This window comes from Hoplias malabaricus, chromosome X2 (genome assembly GCF_029633855.1).
Source record: "Hoplias malabaricus isolate fHopMal1 chromosome X2, fHopMal1.hap1, whole genome shotgun sequence".
NCBI classification, from domain to species: Eukaryota; Metazoa; Chordata; class Actinopteri; order Characiformes; family Erythrinidae; genus Hoplias; species Hoplias malabaricus.
In genome coordinates this window covers 42,618,360-42,636,131 of record NC_089819.1, presented here as the reverse complement: position 1 = coordinate 42,636,131, position 17,772 = coordinate 42,618,360, and the positions used below count along the sequence as shown (strand labels likewise).

At 35.6% G+C, this 17,772-nt stretch overlaps 1 protein-coding gene across 4 annotated transcripts; it reads right to left on the bottom strand.

Annotated features, from left to right (window-relative positions):
- Positions 1–1,649: 1,649 nt before the first annotated feature.
- On the bottom strand, positions 1,650–15,899 carry LOC136677152 (nucleosome assembly protein 1-like 4). Of its 4 annotated transcripts, XM_066654589.1 has the most exons (15): positions 15,802–15,899; positions 14,131–14,181; positions 12,879–12,975; positions 10,877–11,018; positions 10,252–10,335; positions 9,660–9,791; positions 8,257–8,328; positions 7,834–7,973; positions 6,300–6,445; positions 6,186–6,205; positions 5,749–5,868; positions 5,529–5,561; positions 5,366–5,413; positions 5,061–5,093; positions 2,857–2,962 (listed from the first exon to the last, which is right to left on the bottom strand). In XM_066654589.1, exons 2-14 carry the CDS (start codon positions 14,156–14,158, stop codon positions 5,088–5,090), a joined length of 1,068 nt encoding a protein of 355 aa, XP_066510686.1. In that variant the 5' UTR covers positions 14,159–14,181; positions 15,802–15,899; the 3' UTR covers positions 2,857–2,962; positions 5,061–5,087. The 4 variants fall into 4 exon arrangements, with proteins under 4 accessions (XP_066510685.1, XP_066510683.1, XP_066510682.1 ...); XM_066654588.1 differs by lacking the exons at positions 5,061–5,093; positions 15,802–15,899 and adding an exon at positions 15,731–15,751 and having other exon boundaries at positions 1,650–2,962; XM_066654586.1 differs by lacking the exons at positions 5,061–5,093; positions 15,802–15,899 and adding an exon at positions 15,683–15,703 and having other exon boundaries at positions 1,650–2,962.
- Positions 15,900–17,772: the final 1,873 nt, after the last annotated feature.

Below are 17,772 nucleotides of genomic sequence, written 5' to 3'. Positions count from 1 at the left end.
GTGCTGAATGATGGATGAAGAAGGCAATCCATCATATCCACACAGAGACGACGAGGCCAAGAGTACTCCTCCAGCAAACAGTACGACATAATTGTGGAGAAAATGAACAATCGCTTGCTGTGTTGTCATTTGACTGGTCAGCAGACGATATGAAGCCACAGAAACTATACAAGCTGGTAAGGTCACGAAGGTACTTTCAGCTTTGCGCGACCCTAGTAGGGTCTCCACAAAAAAAGCATGCTGAGGCCTTCAAGCATCACACAAAATTGATCTCGTGAGAAGGGTTGGAGAGGTAGGGCACTCAGAACACCATTCTGTCTTGGTTTTGAATGTCTTAATATATTTAGTACTCAGAGTCTCTGTTAACTTAACCAGTAGTTTAACAAGAATTATTTCACTATATGTGGGACTCTCTAATACCTGAATCTGTTAGTAATATTTTTCCCTTCAAATTTGACCATTATCTATGTTAAAAGATATTGATAGATGTTTTAATATGCATGTCTCTCTATCTCTGTGGGTGCAGGTATTATATTTGCTTGTATGGCATGTTTGACAACACCAGAGTAAAAACAGCGCAAACCTGACAACTTAGTTGATAAGATGATGACTATTTTAAACACTAGCCAGAAGCTTCATATTTAGCTAATGCTAATAAAGTTATAAAACTCAATTTCATCCTTATCTGATGTACTGATAGTGAAAGCTGTAAAACCGACACACACTAATCAAAAATATCTTTACATTTTGAAAATAAATGGCACTGCTGGTAAAACAAATCAATAAAGAAATAATGCAATTATACTGGGCACCCAGCACTGTCATCCTGTGAGTGACCAGAAAAACAGTGCTTTTGTCTTGCAGCAGGGTATGAGAAAGTGATTTAAATTTATTGTAAAAATTGTAACAATTTATTAAATAATAATAATGAAAAAAATCCTACTAAGCCCATGTCATTGTCAGCTGACACGTCAATGAACACCATGATGGTCACCTGCCTCTTCAGTTGGGGCTGGGCTGTGATGAGGATGAAGTGGCAAGGTTGTAGAGACTGAAGCTACTGCTGCCTGTCCTGGCACAGGGCAGAGAGACAACTCATTTAGTGTGAATAGCTGCTAAAAACTTTGCTTGTATTAATTGAATTTCACTCATAGCTGACATTTAGTCACTCTGTGTGTGTGTGTGTGTGTGTGTGTGTGTGTGTGTGTGTGTGTGTGTGTGTGAATATATTAAACTTATTTCACTCTGGAATAAACTGTTATTTTCCATCTCTCAGACTACACCCCCCCCCCTTTTCTTTGTGAAAAACTGAGTGACAGACTGTTGCCCTTGACTTTCTCACATATCTCACTTTTTTTTTTAATTTCTGGTAACAGCTTTTTCTTTTAAATGCAACACAACTTCACTCCCAAATGAAAATGAACTGCTTGCAAGTACAGTTCGCACCTGATTTAAGGGCAAATTGCACCATTTGATGTAAACAGAGGGCAAATCAAGCAATGGAGAGGCTTTGGGTGCTTACTTATTGCCAAACAAGAAAAAAATCAATGTAACATTTTCAGCTTTTATATAATGTTCTTTGAATGATAAAAATAAGTATAAAATATTGATCAATGAAGAAAGAAAAAAAAACCCTTTCGTCTTTTATGGCCCATGTCAGTCATAGGTCCTTGCAGCTTGAAATATTCATTCTCTCTTTTTTTTTTCTTTTCAAAGCTTTAATAAATTTATTTCCTCTCATATGTTAGAGACTACAGTTGCTTTGGGATTGACCACACCACTGATGTTTGAGTACAGCATATTCAGGAAAATTCAAGCTAGTGTCTAGGGGATAAAATTATTAAAAATAAGTAAAAGGCAAAGCTTCTTATGACATTTTATCCAAGACTATACTCATCATCAATCATAGACCCTCTAAATTACTACCAACATTTAAAACCCTGTCTTACTACACTGCCCTCTGGTGGATGGATCCTGTTCAGACACCTTGTCTACACCAAGGCTGACTCCACAGGTTTATTAATTTAGGCTATAATTTATTAATATTCATTTTAAAATAAATACAGGCAACATAACTATAATATTTTCTCTATAATTTTTTTATGTAGGAAGAAAAACCCCAACTTTGGCAATATCCATGTTTAATTCTTTAGTTAGCGTTTGGGGCAGTAAAGCAACAACATTGTTGTTAAATGCTGGGGACAGGGGGCAAACTCCACAGGGCACAGTACATACAGCAGAGAGACAACTCCCTCACACTCTCGTAGAGGTCCACCAGGGCTGCAAGAACAATCGGTCTAGCTGGAAACCATTAAAAAAACAAAACAAAAAAAAAACAAAAAACAAATAACAGAGAAAGTGGAACTGCATTTAAAAAGGTTTGTGTGGAAAAAGAACTTTGACGTGGGTTTCAATTTATCATTGAATGGTTTAAAAACTGAGAATGCTCACGTTATCTTGGCATAAAAAACCCTGAGTAAACTATGAGATCAAGTCAAAGTTAAATAAACTCAATCAAACCTTGGGGCCTAATCTTAATTCCAACGCAGTGTGTTTGGAATGTACTGGATTTTTAAAAATGAACAAGATTAATTTGTACAGTTTCTAGAACACCGGCAGTTTGCTCAGAATTTAATAACCCACAGTTGTTAACGGAATTTTGCAGTTTTGTCCTACATAGCGCTCACAGCACCCCCTCCGTCCACATGTACATTTCAGTCATGGGGGGGCATGGAAAAAAATACCTAGGTAAGACAAAATCTTTACTAAATCATGCAATGTGTTAATCTGTTTTTTTTTTGCTGACATTTTTCTCAGTTGATTTGTGAGGATGGCAGTGCCCTGCTAAGAGCCCTGCTAAGATCAGGCAAGGCCAACCAGGTTCCAGTTTGAGTTGCGGTGGGGGGCAGTAGAAGAATCTCTATTACTGCTGTTTGCACTCTGCAGGTTGGGCCTCTCCACACTAGAAGTAAGAAAATGAAAAATTATAAAAAAAAGAGATTAATAGTCAATCACTAGAACTATCAGAGCTGAGGAGTATAGGAAAAGTAAAAAGAAAGATATATCTGACACAAAAGGAGGGTTCAAATCCAAAGTATAACAATCACTAAAATTTTTGTGTGTTAATATTATTTTATGGCTTTTAGAATGTGTCTATAAAGAACTGTTTATGCTGCTTTCAGGTGCAAACAGAACTTGAAAAACTTAGATCTTGTTCATCGAGCTGGTGAAACGGCATGCACTTTAATACTTGGCATGAAAATTATTGATTTAACAAACATATTGCAGAGGTTAAGATTTGATGGCAGGAGGTTTTATGAGTTTACTATACTCCAGAAGAGCAGACCATTTCGATAATCTTAAGATACAGTGCAAAAATCCCTGCATTTTAAACATTTAACTGTATCTGTACCACTAAGAGGAAACACTTTTTCTGTAACACTAATCCATATTGACATTGCAAATGAAATGTGTTAACTGTAGATATTTTAGTAAGTAAGTTATTACCATTAGTTTACCATCGAGTGTGCTATCTGATCACATTTAAATGACAGCCTTTATATCACCTAGACAATTAGTGCTGAATCAAAAATATCACTGTGCCTAACTTCATCATCTAACTCTGAAGTGTGTTCAAATTTTGGCAATTGGTTAGAAAGCAATTTTGCAATAAAAATGAGAGCATTTCAAAGCAGCCATAATAGTTTCTAGAGCTAAACTTCTTTGCCCAGTTTCAGCTATTCCCAACACCCCCTGCTTCAACTCACAATAGCAGGTATAGTATTTCTAAAACCTGATGTGTATCTAAAGCTAACACAACACAAATTGTGCTTCCTTTTTTAATGCTTGAGTGGTGCAAATTTCACATTGGGTCTCTCACAGCATGTCCATCTTACCCTACATTTCCTAATTATTTAAAATATTCTCCTTACTTAGCTTCATTATCTTTAAACTGTATTTTAATCCTCACACAGAAACGCCAAAAGAATTTAATTCTTGTTGTGGATGTGTAGTTAGGGGAAGGATTAGACTACTATACTCTCATGCCCAGGACCAGTAAATGTTCAAAATATGAAGCTGTGGATAGGTTCAAACTAAATTTAAGGCCCAGTTAATGCTTCAACAGGGGCATGAAATAGTTAAAACTGGGCAAGGCAGTGGGTTCACATTTGCACCCTGTTACAGATTATTTGTAAGTTATAGAGATATGTGATGAAAGACACGAATCAAGAAAAGTACCCCACTTTTGTTCAGATATATGCTTAAATGATAAATGTTACAACAGACAGAACCAGTTCAGAAAGAACTTCCCAAGTGTTTGCATGTTGTTTAGCTCATGGAAAAAAATCTAATGAAACCAAACTGCCCTAGACACTAGCCCACCATTAGAACTGATGAACCCTGGTTAAAAAAATATTTAGAAATATCTGTTTACGTTATAGGAAAAAATATGACAAGACAATAGGTTAAGCCAGGGATTACACAAAAAACAAGGACTATGCTAGTATACTAATAGTCAACTAGAATAAATATGAGGACCCATGAAGGAAATGATGCAAGTTACTGGTTAGTTTTTGATCTAGCCAAAAACAGAGACCTGTTGGAAAAGCCAATATGACACCACCCACTAAAACAAAAATATTTCCTGGGTGTTTTTATACTAAAGTCACATAAAAATAAATAAATAAATAAAAACTCTCAGCTTCAAGTGTGTATATATATATATATATATATATATATATAAAAATTACTGTTGTCTAGCCATTCTTCATGGGGTTTAAATTTAAACAGCTGAGGTAGGTCAAAACAGGGCAGGGACACAATGGCTTTCTCCAGTTTATAAACCTAACAAAGACTCATTGGACAAGGCATTCTTTAGATAGACAGGAACAAAAGGAATAGATGCATTTTAATGGAAAGGATATCCTAGGGATATGAATGCAAGAAAGTTAACAATCAGAGGGAAAGTATGGTGGTGTAAATATATGACATGACAAAAAAGGAGCTCAAATGAAGATCAACGAGCACAGTACAATGAACTCATGACATTTCTTCCTTACCTAGAAATGCATGAGGTGAGAAATGACTTATGCCTGCAATTGGGGAATAGGGAGGGTAAAAGGTGTGGGAAAACATCCAGTCACCATTAAATCTCAAAAAACTTTAAAACAAACTTGAGAAGGTTGTACACAGTAAAACCAAGGACCATTGTGACACTGACAAGTACTCAAACACAACATTTTCATTCATGAGACAGAACAGATGTTTGTTCTGAATTCATATTCAAATCTGCATGAGAAGTATTGAAAAGACACAAAATATACAAAAAAAATAAAAAAATAAAAAATAAAAAAAACAAACTAACCTTGGTATCTCCCTCCTCCTCCTCTTCATCCATTTCATCATCTTGGTCCTGTTTCACAAAACCCACACAAGTATTATCCACTACAAATATCTCAAAAGAGAAAACCTAGCCACAAGGACAACTTAGAATTTTCAAAGTTTTCAAGTAACAGATTTAAACTTACCTCCTCTTCACCCTCATCAAGTTCTTCTTCAAACTAAAAATGCACATGAAAAAGTAATGAGGAATAATCATTGCCACAAACATTTTATATATCTTCTTTGATTCTGTAACCTGATTTTTGTGTATTTTTTGTGTCTTTAGAAAAATTAATTCAGAACTCACTTCATCATAGTTTAAAAAATAATCCTACTTATTGGCTGGTTAGAGACAGGTTCACTTACACTCTCGTCATCTTCCAGTGCCTCCCCAGTGAAATACAGAACAGCTCTGGGTACTATTCTTTCTCTAAAGAAATGGCCTATTTCAAAATCCGTGGCCAGAGTGAACTCAGAATCTTCATCCTGCCAGAACATAAAAAAAATATAAAAAAAAAAATAAAATAAAAAAAACGTATAAACCAACCCCACACAAATTACTGTACAACACTGCCAAATCAAATCTAATGTAAAACCATAAACAGATTTGGCTGATAATACACTTTTAAAGCGCTAAAAAGCTGTTATTCTAAGGGCACAAACCTTAGAGTAACTATTGTAAAAACTGATGAGGGCAAGACAGATGCATCAGTTGGATAACAACATTGCCAAATAAAAGCTGTATAAATTTATTTGACTCGGTAAAATACATCTGACTTTGTAAATATAGATAAAATACTCACCAATTCTTTATCTGGGGAAACTATAAGGGGAGAAAAGTAAATTATTTGTTATTTTACTCTTCATTTCTTATATGCCTGTTTTAAAGCCAGAATTCTAGTTATAGAAGCTTATACCTTTAATGGGGTTGAAAAAGTTGAAAAAAGAGTCATTGGGAACTTGTTTAGTGACTGTCCTCACTATGCCTCTGCCCTTGTGCTTTTGTTTCTTCTTGATTGTTTTGACTGTGACATCTTTGCCATTGTTCCAGTAAATCTCACATCTGCAACCAGGACGAGATAAAAAACAAAAAAACAATAATTTTTTTTTTATATATAATCGATAGATAGAGTGTTAAGAGCAGCTTAACACAGCTGGCTCTGAAGCTCAAACATAAAGCACTGGTCTGGTTTTATTTCACACAAATGATTAGAACTAAAGTCTTTTATGCTTAAATCAGCAATCCTTAAGGCATGTTTTAATTTAAACCAGTAGTATTCCTGAGTTGGAAGGGGACAAATCACTGTGCGGTTGTGACTTCAAAATATATAAAGACCTGTAAGAATTAATATAATTACATCATTTGCACAGCCTCTGAAAGAGAATTCAACATTTTGCCACTTACCTGAGCAACAGCTGCATTGATTATGGCACTAAATATGAGAGCTATTCAAAATATGGAGATATCAGAACAGAAAACTCACTCTTCACCTGCTCATTCAACCATTGTCAAATCAAAGTAATGCAAAATTAGAGGCAAAAAAAAAAAATAGCACGAAAGAATCCAGGATTAACATTGTTTTGGATTTTGAAAGTTGTAAGAATTCCATAACCTGAAAGATTCAAACGTGTGTTGGCTTTTTTCATGCTCACCATGTAAGTTTATGTCTTATGACTAGCTACTAGCATTAAACTAAGATTATGCAATGGTTAATCATGGTTTTCAAAATGAGAAAACACTGACATTTATGGGTTTTTGGTAACTAGTGCAGCCATCTTGCCTGTGATTCACAGGGCTTTCATACCACTTGGTCTTCAATCAGACACTTACACCAGTGTGTTAGGGTCAAGGGGTGAAATGGGATTGTCCTTACTATCTACCCTTATAGCCAGTGTTTAGCTGGTATCTGCTGCTTAATTCATGTGACTGTTTATTTACATATCACTGCACCTCCAAGAAAGCCATAACACTTTATTTCCCTCCAAAGTGCCCTTACCATATCTGAGCATTTTATAAGAACTTGGGGTGGAGTCAGCGGAAACCAGTGGGATGTATATACACATTCTCACCAGAGACATCTGAAAATCTCTAAAACTTAAGATCGGGCACTATTAAAATTTGGGCATGGCTATTCAATTAAACATCTAAAATGGTTTGTTATTCAGTGTCTTTATAAAAAGTTACCATTGTGTCAAACATGAATCCAAATCAACAACAAAAACAACATCACATTCTGGTTTTATATATAATTATCAGACCTGGGCATGTCTACAAATAATTAATATTCTTTTTCATTACTAGAATTTTTAATTAGCGATTAAATTGTTGCTATATTTGAAAGAGTTTGTTTTAAAGCGCATACATTCAAATGTGGAACAGTTATAAGGCCATCCCCATTTCCCTTATCAATATAGCCTGAGAACAGAACCCAGAATCTTAAACACACATACCCTTCACAGTCAATGATCTCTGGCCCTTCAAAGGAGAATGGTTCATCAGAGTCCGGTTCAGACTTCATCTTGTAGACTTTTGTGAGAACGGTGTTCTTAAAGTAGTTGTTAGGTTCAAAGTGAAACTCTAACTTGAAACTCTGTCAAGAGGAGACACACACAAACACTTATTCTCAGGGTGTGTACTGTAAGCAGCTGTCATCAAAAGTATCAGTAAAATCTAAATAGCATACAGGAAAGGAATTCACATGAATTACTATAAACTGATTTGAAAATCAGATTTGAGAAACACTGCATATACCCTAAACTGATCTGAATGCTATGGGTTTGAACTAACATTAAATACTGGACTTAGAGCCTGGAAAAAAATGCCATAATAACTCTTCAGTGTCCACAAAATACATGCCAAATTTTAATCCTTACCATAGGTTCACCAGGACCAGAAAATATTACTTTAATGTCTTGTAAATGTCTAAGTATTGGCTCATCATGATCCTGGTGGGAAAAAGACAACATTAATTGGTAAAATGAACACCCAGCCAGTTCTTAAAACAACAACAAATCTCTCATTATATTACAGATAATTAGCATATCAAATGTCCTTGCACCATGACATCTGAGGCAAGTTTGATATAGTAACACACATTGCCCAAAAACAAGTAGTGACGCACTCATCCGATATTATGATCCGTTCCAATATTAACAAAATCAGCTGCATCAGGTATCAGAAAATTAGGCAGAAAAAAAATATATATATATAATTTTTTTTAAACAAGATTGATTACTGTTTGTTTGAGAAAGTGAATCTGCATTTGAATATATTTTAAGAAGTATTTTTTTTTTAATGCCATGCCAAGGTCCTGCACAATTGGTTATTTTAGTGACAAATAAATAGCTGTACAATACATTTACGTCTATGTGTAATATGTTAGATTTTGTTCTACAAAGTTAGTAACGTTTAAGTCATTCCTAACACCTTAAGTCTCTCCCACATGATGTGGTATGCAGTTTATTAATTTAAATAAGATAATTGTAATAGTTATCAGGTATCAACATATGTATATTTTTGGTATCGAAATTTAAAAAGTAGGATCGGTGGATCCCTCATAATAAATAACCCATAGAAACTTCAAAAACAATTGATCAAGTACACTAACTGTACACAACTACACTATCTACATACAAATATAGTCAGATTAAACAATCACTGTTGCAAGTGCAAATATGAAAAGACAAAAGTGTTCTATGCACACTCAACACTGTAAAACAGGTGGCAATTTACTACTACCTAAAACACTTTCTCTTAAACCTCTCCCTGAAAACAGATAAAATATCTGTTAAGAATACTGTTGGTAGCCAGGATGGAAAGAATAACCAGAAAGTGGTTATTTAAAAAAAACACTTAAATAGTAAAAACAGTAATACTGTTGGCCATATATGTGTGCATTTATGGGTAAACACTGTATCTAGATGGCCTTCTCTCTTACTGTGCGCCAGGGGTGGTGCTACAGGGAAGAGTTTTCTATTAAATCACTCAACGAGTATATAGCTGTATAAATTACATATTTACACATTGACAAATTGGGCTTATGGCAACCCTGGGTTCTTTAATAAGGTACTTGTTAGAGTAAATAAAAAAAATAAAAGTAACAGAACAGCAGCAGCATAGGGCATAAGTAGGCTGCAAATTTTGCTAAACTTGTTCTTGATTTATGCACTTATTACTGACCTTGTCTAACTCACATCACAAAGATGAAAAGGGAAAAATATCAATAATGACCATTTTTAGGATTATAATCAGAATAAACTGGAAGGTACTCTTTCACCTGAAGCATGTCACTCAGCATATCCACATTGCGGAATATTGAGAGCCAGAATTCTGGAATTCCTTTTGGGTTCTCCTCGGCAGCAGCTTCCTCCTTCGGCTCCTCTATAGAAGCTTTCTTCTGTAACTCGTCCTGCAAAGGGCAGCCAGGATCACATTACACACCTTATTCTTGACCACAAAGAGAAGGCTGCATTCTTTTACATGCACAGACCATATAACAGTCTCACTAAGAACATTAGGCCCTCTCTATATAGTCACATCCATTAAAATATAAAAGAAGAATAATCTGAAATTTGATCAGTAAGCAAAAAAACTAAAGCACATCTAGATGAACAGTCTGGAGTGAATTTTAAACAGGATACTTTTTCAAGTATGTGAAACATGTTAGAAACTGAGCACAATACCATCTTAACGAGTAATTAAATTAATAATAAATGTAGTAAACTTTTTGTTAGTAATATAAAGCTAAACAATAAAAACAAAATTTGCCTGAACTGTAACAGTCTCCCACAGCACTCAAACGAAAGCAAGCCAACTAGATGTTGAAGTTGCAAAGTAGGCGAAATTAAATATAGTAGCACAATACTTACTGCCAGCTCCTCGTCTTCATGGTCACTCTGCCATTCGCACTCCTCATCTGTAGGTTCCACTGTACCCGTTACAATGTCTTTCCTCTGGAGCCAAAAAAGGATGGAGAGTGAAATAAAAACCAAGAAGAATGAGCTTGGAGCATAAACTCTGCTGAAACTGTGTAAGCTGATGAGGATAAAAGTCTGAAACCTCAGTCAGCTTGGTTAAGAATTATTTTTTTTGGTTGCTGGCCTGCAATATTTTCTCAAAGAATTTCTCAAACAAAGGATGAATGGAAAAATTAAATCCCTTTAAATATTTTGTCCTGTCCAAAATGAGAACTTAAGAGTATAAAGATATTCATAACGTACATTAATTACAGGGAGGAACAACTCTGTACTGATAAAACAAGGTATGATTAGGTAAGATGCCAAACATTTATTTATTTTTTTATTAGACAAAAAAAACCTCAAGGAATGATTTATCTCCATAAACTAAATGTAACAAGTGATAAACCGCATGCCTTTCTACTTAACAATGATAGCCTGTAAACCAAAAACTCAAATCTAAACTAAAACCTGAATTATCAGTCATGTTAATATAATAATATTGTACTTGAAATGACAGCTGCAAAGGGTGGCATACCTTGTCAAACAGTGGCTGATAGAGTACAGCATACTTTCTCTCCAATTCATGCACCTCTTCATAAAATTTGGCTTCTATGTGTGCACTCTTGACCTGTAGATTCTTTAATGCATTGACTCGTCTCTTGACAGATGGAGGTAAGCTGCAGAGAGGGGATGAGGAGAAGATAATTTGTAAGCAGATGGGCATACACTTCCGAACATCTGGACCAGTCTTTTAGTTAAATCTAGTGTTTCCCTGCTCTCTGGGGCATGCAGTCTGAGTCTGAAGTTGGGGGTGTGAAAACTCTACTTTGCTGTGACAGATTACACTGAAAATTATATAAATCTTTGTTACAGGGATATTATGCGTTCAACCAATATAAACATTAACATATAAACATCTCCTTGTTGATTCAGACTAGGGCTGCATCATCTAATTAGTAAAAATCCGTTATAAACAGTTTCCACCGATTTTTATCATCAGTAGGTTTGTCAATTGCTTATTCCATAGTATCACAGAAATATTCAAAACCATTTGTCAATCTAGGCATGCACAGCAGTAGTCCACTATACACTAAAAATGGCCACAATTAGAGTTTACAGAATAGGGTACAATCTGAGTTTATTTATGCACTGATTTCGCTTGTCCCCCAAAATTATGCTATGGGGAATAAATTCAAAAAGAGCCAATTCTTTGACTCTGGATGTGTCTAGCAAGGTCCTGCTTTAGCTTCCCTGGCACCTTAACGCCATCTGTGCACGTCTTCTATTTAACTTATTATGTAAACACTGAATGCTGCAATGTGTTAGATTTAAAGTTATGTCTTTATATATATATTCAAATAAACTCACTAGCTGAGTAATCTAATAAATAATAAACACGATCAGCAGTCACAGGCCTTCTTAAAGCCTACTTTTAGAAGATACAAAAATAAACCTATTGTTGTTATTTAGCTATCTAAACAGATGGAATGATTCAGCTTCCCTGGAAATATGGGCTGTTATCAGATATAACACAAACCGGAAGCTTTTCATCCAATGAGACAGGAATAACTATATTTACTCAGCAACAGGTACTTGTGAACAATTCTGATGCACTTGCTCAGTATTTTCAAATTTAGCATTTGAGATCTTTTTTTTTTAATTATTATTATTTTGATAATTTTATTTTGTTGATTATAGAGCATATAGAGCAACGTCCTGGCATAGTCTTGCTGAAAAAATAGCACATGGACTTCCTAAAAAAGATATTGTCTTGACGGCAGCACGTCTCTCAAACAAAACAATGTCTGCCTCCACAACAATGGAAACTTCTCACACATGTGTCACCCATGCCATGGTCACTGATGCACCCTCCATAACATGAGAGACGTTGGTTTTAAACCTATCACTGATAACAGTCTGGTTGGTCTTTCATAATTTGCATGTTCATTTTTCATGACAACGAGACGAAACATAAACACCTCTGAACACAACGACCATTTCTACATTCTCTTGGACCATCTGACATACGCTTGGGCCCAGAGAACTTGATAGAACTCATTCTACCACAAAGGACTTGTGTATGGCTTTCTGCTTTTGCAGGGTCAATTTCTTGGGACAACAGTTTTTACAAATTTCTCCTGAGCCCATATGACTATATTTATCGATGTAGCATGACAGTGTCTTATGCAGTGCCATCTGAGAACTTGAAAGTCACACTTAGTCAACACTTTGCCCGTCTGCACATTTTTGGAGTTTGTTGAAGTCATCAAATCAATCATTTTTTTATATTAACAAAATGCAGTCATATTGTTCTGTTGAAATCATTGGACATTTATTCTTTGTGCTTTTTTCAATTTAATTATGGGTCGAGAGAATAAAAAATATATATTTTTTAATATTTTCTGGAAATGTGTTTTATACATTTATCAGTCTAATAAAAAAAGCCTTTATATGAAATGCAAGTAAAACAAAAGAAAATGAAAGCTTATGAAGCAGCTACCTATCAGCAACAATTTAATTATCTACAAAAAACTGACCTGTCCATAACAGAAGGAGTGTTTGTGACACTGTCTAGTCTGTCCTGAAGAGCTGCCAGCGCTTGTGGGTTCTGCATCACTTGGTCACCCACCTTACCTGCAGGTATACAACACAGTTATAATCCTTGAGAAAAGGTTACATGGAATTTAGTACGAGGCTTATCATCCAAATCAACAGGTTTGAAATAGAAACCTAAAACTAGAGAGCAGTCAAATAATCTGATCTAAGTTTCCATAAGCACTTTCTTCCAAATATGCATAAACAAAATCTAGAGTTCTATACTCTACTTGCCAAACTGAAATTATACACAGCAATAGCATGTTGACATCTCAAGTGTTCAATGCCTGAATTAATTTATTTGTCATTGTTCAACATCCAATAAAACATGTACACATTAACCCATGTCCTGCATTTAACCTATCCATGGCAGTAACTGACACCCAGACACACACAAACACACAGTAGTGGCAGTGAGCGCACACACACACACACACACACACACAACTGTGGGCAGCCCAACACAGAGGAGCTCATGGGCAATTCAGCCATGGCCTGTGGGAGGTGAGAGTGTTGTTCCTTCACCCCACTTGCCTCTAATTTTACTGAAAGTTGTGAGGATCGAACCAGTGACCTTCCAGTCCTAAGCACACTTCTCTAAACATTAGGTCATGGCTTTAGGCATCACGTCATAACACAAGGCACCACTGAGTTAAACAAAATGCTTATGAATATACTGCATTACGTCTGTTTAGAGGTAAGCTTGTCCTGAAACATATTTGTAACATTAGTTCATCCAAATCAGTAAGAGTTTCTACAAAGAAATATTTCACATAATACACACACTTTAAAAACCAGATAAACATCCGCCTAAAAATTAATAAACCAGCACTCGGGCTATTGAGAGATTCTATGGAGCTCTGGTGAACAATGATACATCTTCAAACAATGCATGAGTCTTCAGATTTCTAATGCATTTCCGCATCTGTAGAAAAGACAGATTGAATGGGGAAGGGGGTCTAATAGCTGAAATGAGTTGGTTGCATTATATCAAGTCTTCATGAAACTTTTATACTGAAACTTTACACGAGCCTTGGAATCTTGGAATGATCATTCATAGGTCGCGGAAGAAACAACTGCCCACCTGCTGATAAATTTTTCAGCAGCCAAGACAGCTACAGAATGGTCTGATCTTTTCCACAACAAATGAAGGAGATAATTGAGGATCTCACTGAGGTATCACAGTAACTTTACCTTTGGCTTCATTCTTGTCACCTTCCATCTTGTAAGCACAGCTCAAGTGTTCTGCACAGGAACAAACATTAATGAAGCAGAGTATTATTGTAAAAATGGCTTAAGGCTGGTAAGCCAGGTGTGGCAGACTAACAAAAGGCCTGAAGGAAAAAAATTAATGCTCTTACCATTCCACAATAAATACCACAAAGTATTTATTATTTAGATTCACCATTGGTTTCCACTGCATTCATAATATTTAGTCACACAATACTTTTGGATTGGTGTCATTCTGCATTAGGGGTTAATTTAATGTCTAGCTGATGCGCTGATGCCTTATATAAATAATTCTTCTGATTTTATTAGCCTTTCTAGCATATATGCAAGCTCATTTCCATACTACTGAGCAATGTGAGGGAAAATATATATATATATATATATATATATATATATATATATATATATATATATATATATATATATATATATATATATATATTTTCCCTCACATTGCTCAGTAGTATGGAAATGAGCTTGCATATATGCTATATATATATAATATATTTTTATATATATATTTTTATATATATTTATATATATTTTTTTTTTTCCCGAACTATGCAGCACATCTGAAATTCTGCTGTAATGTATGTCAATATTACGCTATGCCAGTTTTAGTTGTTTTAACATAATTATTCAAATATTGTTGTAACCACTTATGATCTGAAGTGTTCAGATATTTGACAAGCGGAGAAACCTGACGACTTTCTCATTCAAATCTTCCGTTCCACCTTAAACGTTGCAGCGGTTGTATTCTGGTGCCTCTGACCACAATATGACTTGCTGCAACATTTAAGGTGGAAACAAAAGTTCGTCTTTAAAGCTTTAGAATAACAAGCTAACTTCAGCCTCGTGGGAAACTGCTAAAGCACAACGATGACGCAATTTGGCTAACTTTGTTAGCAGTCCAGCTCATAGTTCAGGGCTTTATATTGACATGGTTTCAGGTGGTTTAACAAGTATTCAGCGACTATTATGAGGAATAAAAGTATCATGCTGTGCTTGTGTAGACGCCAAACTCTGCGGCTAACATCGACAAAAATACGTTTCTGGGCGGTGCCAGAAGCTCTAGCTAGCAAGCTAACAGCTGCTTAATTTACCGTTAGCCACCGGTGCTTTGCCATAAACGATGTCCGCTTAAATTGTACATCACTGAACTGTAGCTGAATATTGACATTTCACAGAGAGTAACTCGGAATACATTTCTGAAAAGTGATAAACCTAAAGCGGCTGCGCAGGTGACGAAGCTAAATAACGTTAACATTCACCTGCTGCTAGCTGCTCACAGCAACTGGACCTGCTGCATCTCAGTGCAACTTACTTTAACGTTACATTAAACATCGTGCGAGGACTCCGGCACAGTTAGCTGGAGTTCGTTTGGTATAGACTTAACACGTTTTCCACATAGTTAGGATCCTTGAGAGAGTTCGCAGTGTTTCCAAACAAAGCTCGGAAAACAACAATAACAGATCCCGACAAAGCTGCAGTTACGCAGCACGAAACAAACACAAACCTGACAGAAAACACTACTGTTCGCTTTGTCTTGATCATAATTTACTACCCTCAGCACTGCAACCGACTGACTGACGAGCTCGGACAACTCTGAAGATCTTTCCAGACTCTCTTTCTTACCTTGCCCAGAGCTGTTTTCGTTCACATTGGCAGTTTCAATGGAGTGGGCCACTTTGAAGCAGTGTCAGATCCCTCTCATTGGGCCCAGCGTTAGTGTAGCGCCGCCTCAACGAAACGTCAACGGTCAGTAAAACTCGGACTTATTTACTGAGTGGAAAGATGATTTAAACCGCAGAGACACGACTTACAGAGGTAAAGCAGTCAAACATAATATGAAAAATATTACACACTTGTGTCCAGCCAGATGGTGTACAGCCATCTCCCCTAACGTAATTTCCATTTCTTTAAAGCTGCACTGTTAGACTTGTTTGATAAAATGGAATTTCTATGTCAAGAGGAACAAATATCTGCTGCTGCGTATCTGCCCTCTTACAAGGATGAATATATTCAATATATATATGTATATATATATAATGTACAAAATTTTATAATGCTGTGATATTTGTACAATATAATGTGCAATAATTGAATCTACCAAAGAGAAATATATGATGTGCAGTATTCCATGTGCAGTAGTCATGTATATTTTGTTGTAAATATATATATATATATACATTTCTTATATACTTTTTATATAATACTAGTAATAATATAGTAATAACTAGGTTTTCCTTTTGTTACCTCTTTTTATTACTGAGTACTTTGCTGTCCCTTTGCTACTGTAACACTTTGAATTTCCCCAATGTGGGACTAATAAAGGATTATCTTATCTTATCTTATCATTTAGCATATTTTATGCCCATTACCATTTGTATTTTTTTCATTCATATTTATTTTTTCCACTATTAGCCTACTTTTATGGCTACTCAAATTCTGTTTACATTAAAACTTTTTAAAATGCATAATTTTATTTGTCAATAGAATTTACTATTACTACTATTACTACTACTTGAAACTAGTACCAAAAGAAAGCTGTGGGGTTTGAGGTACATTTATTATTTTCCTCACAAACTCAACATGTTTTTAAATTGATCATAATTTCACATTATATATATTTAATTATACTCAAATTAATACGTTATGTAATTACATTCATATTATATGTATGTTCCTCATGCTAATGCATCAAATGCCTGTTTGACATTTGTAGAGCTAAATGACCTTTCATGAGGCTATTGAATTGACTGGCATTTTCTTTGGTTTGAATTATGCCTGCCAACTCAGCGCTTTGTCCTGCCACTAGCACTCAGAATGTCTGCCAGAGATTTCCTAGCTCCACTACATTCACTGAGAGCAAACATCTTTTTTTCAGTTTGTTTTTTTTATTGTCCACTGACTCTGCTGAAACATAATTACTTTATGGCCTCACTGTGAATTGGCAGAAGAGATTCCTTATGCCTGCTTAAACCATTGAGTCAATAGACCGATCACTTATTTCATGATGTCTTTATGGTCTAAGACACATGCCTGAGACATTTTTGGCCATAGTAATCATTCCACATGCTCTCTACACCACTGGTTCTAGATCTTACAGGAAGATCCTGTAAAGCAAAACTTACACTGTATATCCTTCCTCTTGTGTTAGGGTCTTGACTGACTCGTTTTTAGGTTTTAAATGCATACAAGTACTGCATAAATTTGTTTATTGCATCAAGACTTTTTGACTTTGTCAGGAACTTCTATAAAAAAAAAAAAAAAAAATTTACTAAATTATAAGGGCGGCACGGTGACGCAGCAGGTAGTGTCGCAGTCACACAGCTCCAGGGACCTGGAGGTCGTTGCTTGGATTCCCGCTCTGGGTGACTGTCTGTGAGGAGTTGGTGTGTTCTCCCCTGTTATGGCTCACATTAGTTTGAGGGAAATATGCATTTCTTAATTTTGGTTCCATTCTAATATTGTACTTCTCCTGAAGGTTACATTTTTGTACATATTTTTAATTAACAATCAAATTGGTAAGCAGAAAAGTATGTTTTTAAAGGTCCAGTATTTGTTGATGGCATTATAGGGCGGGCTGGGATCTGGGACTCCAGT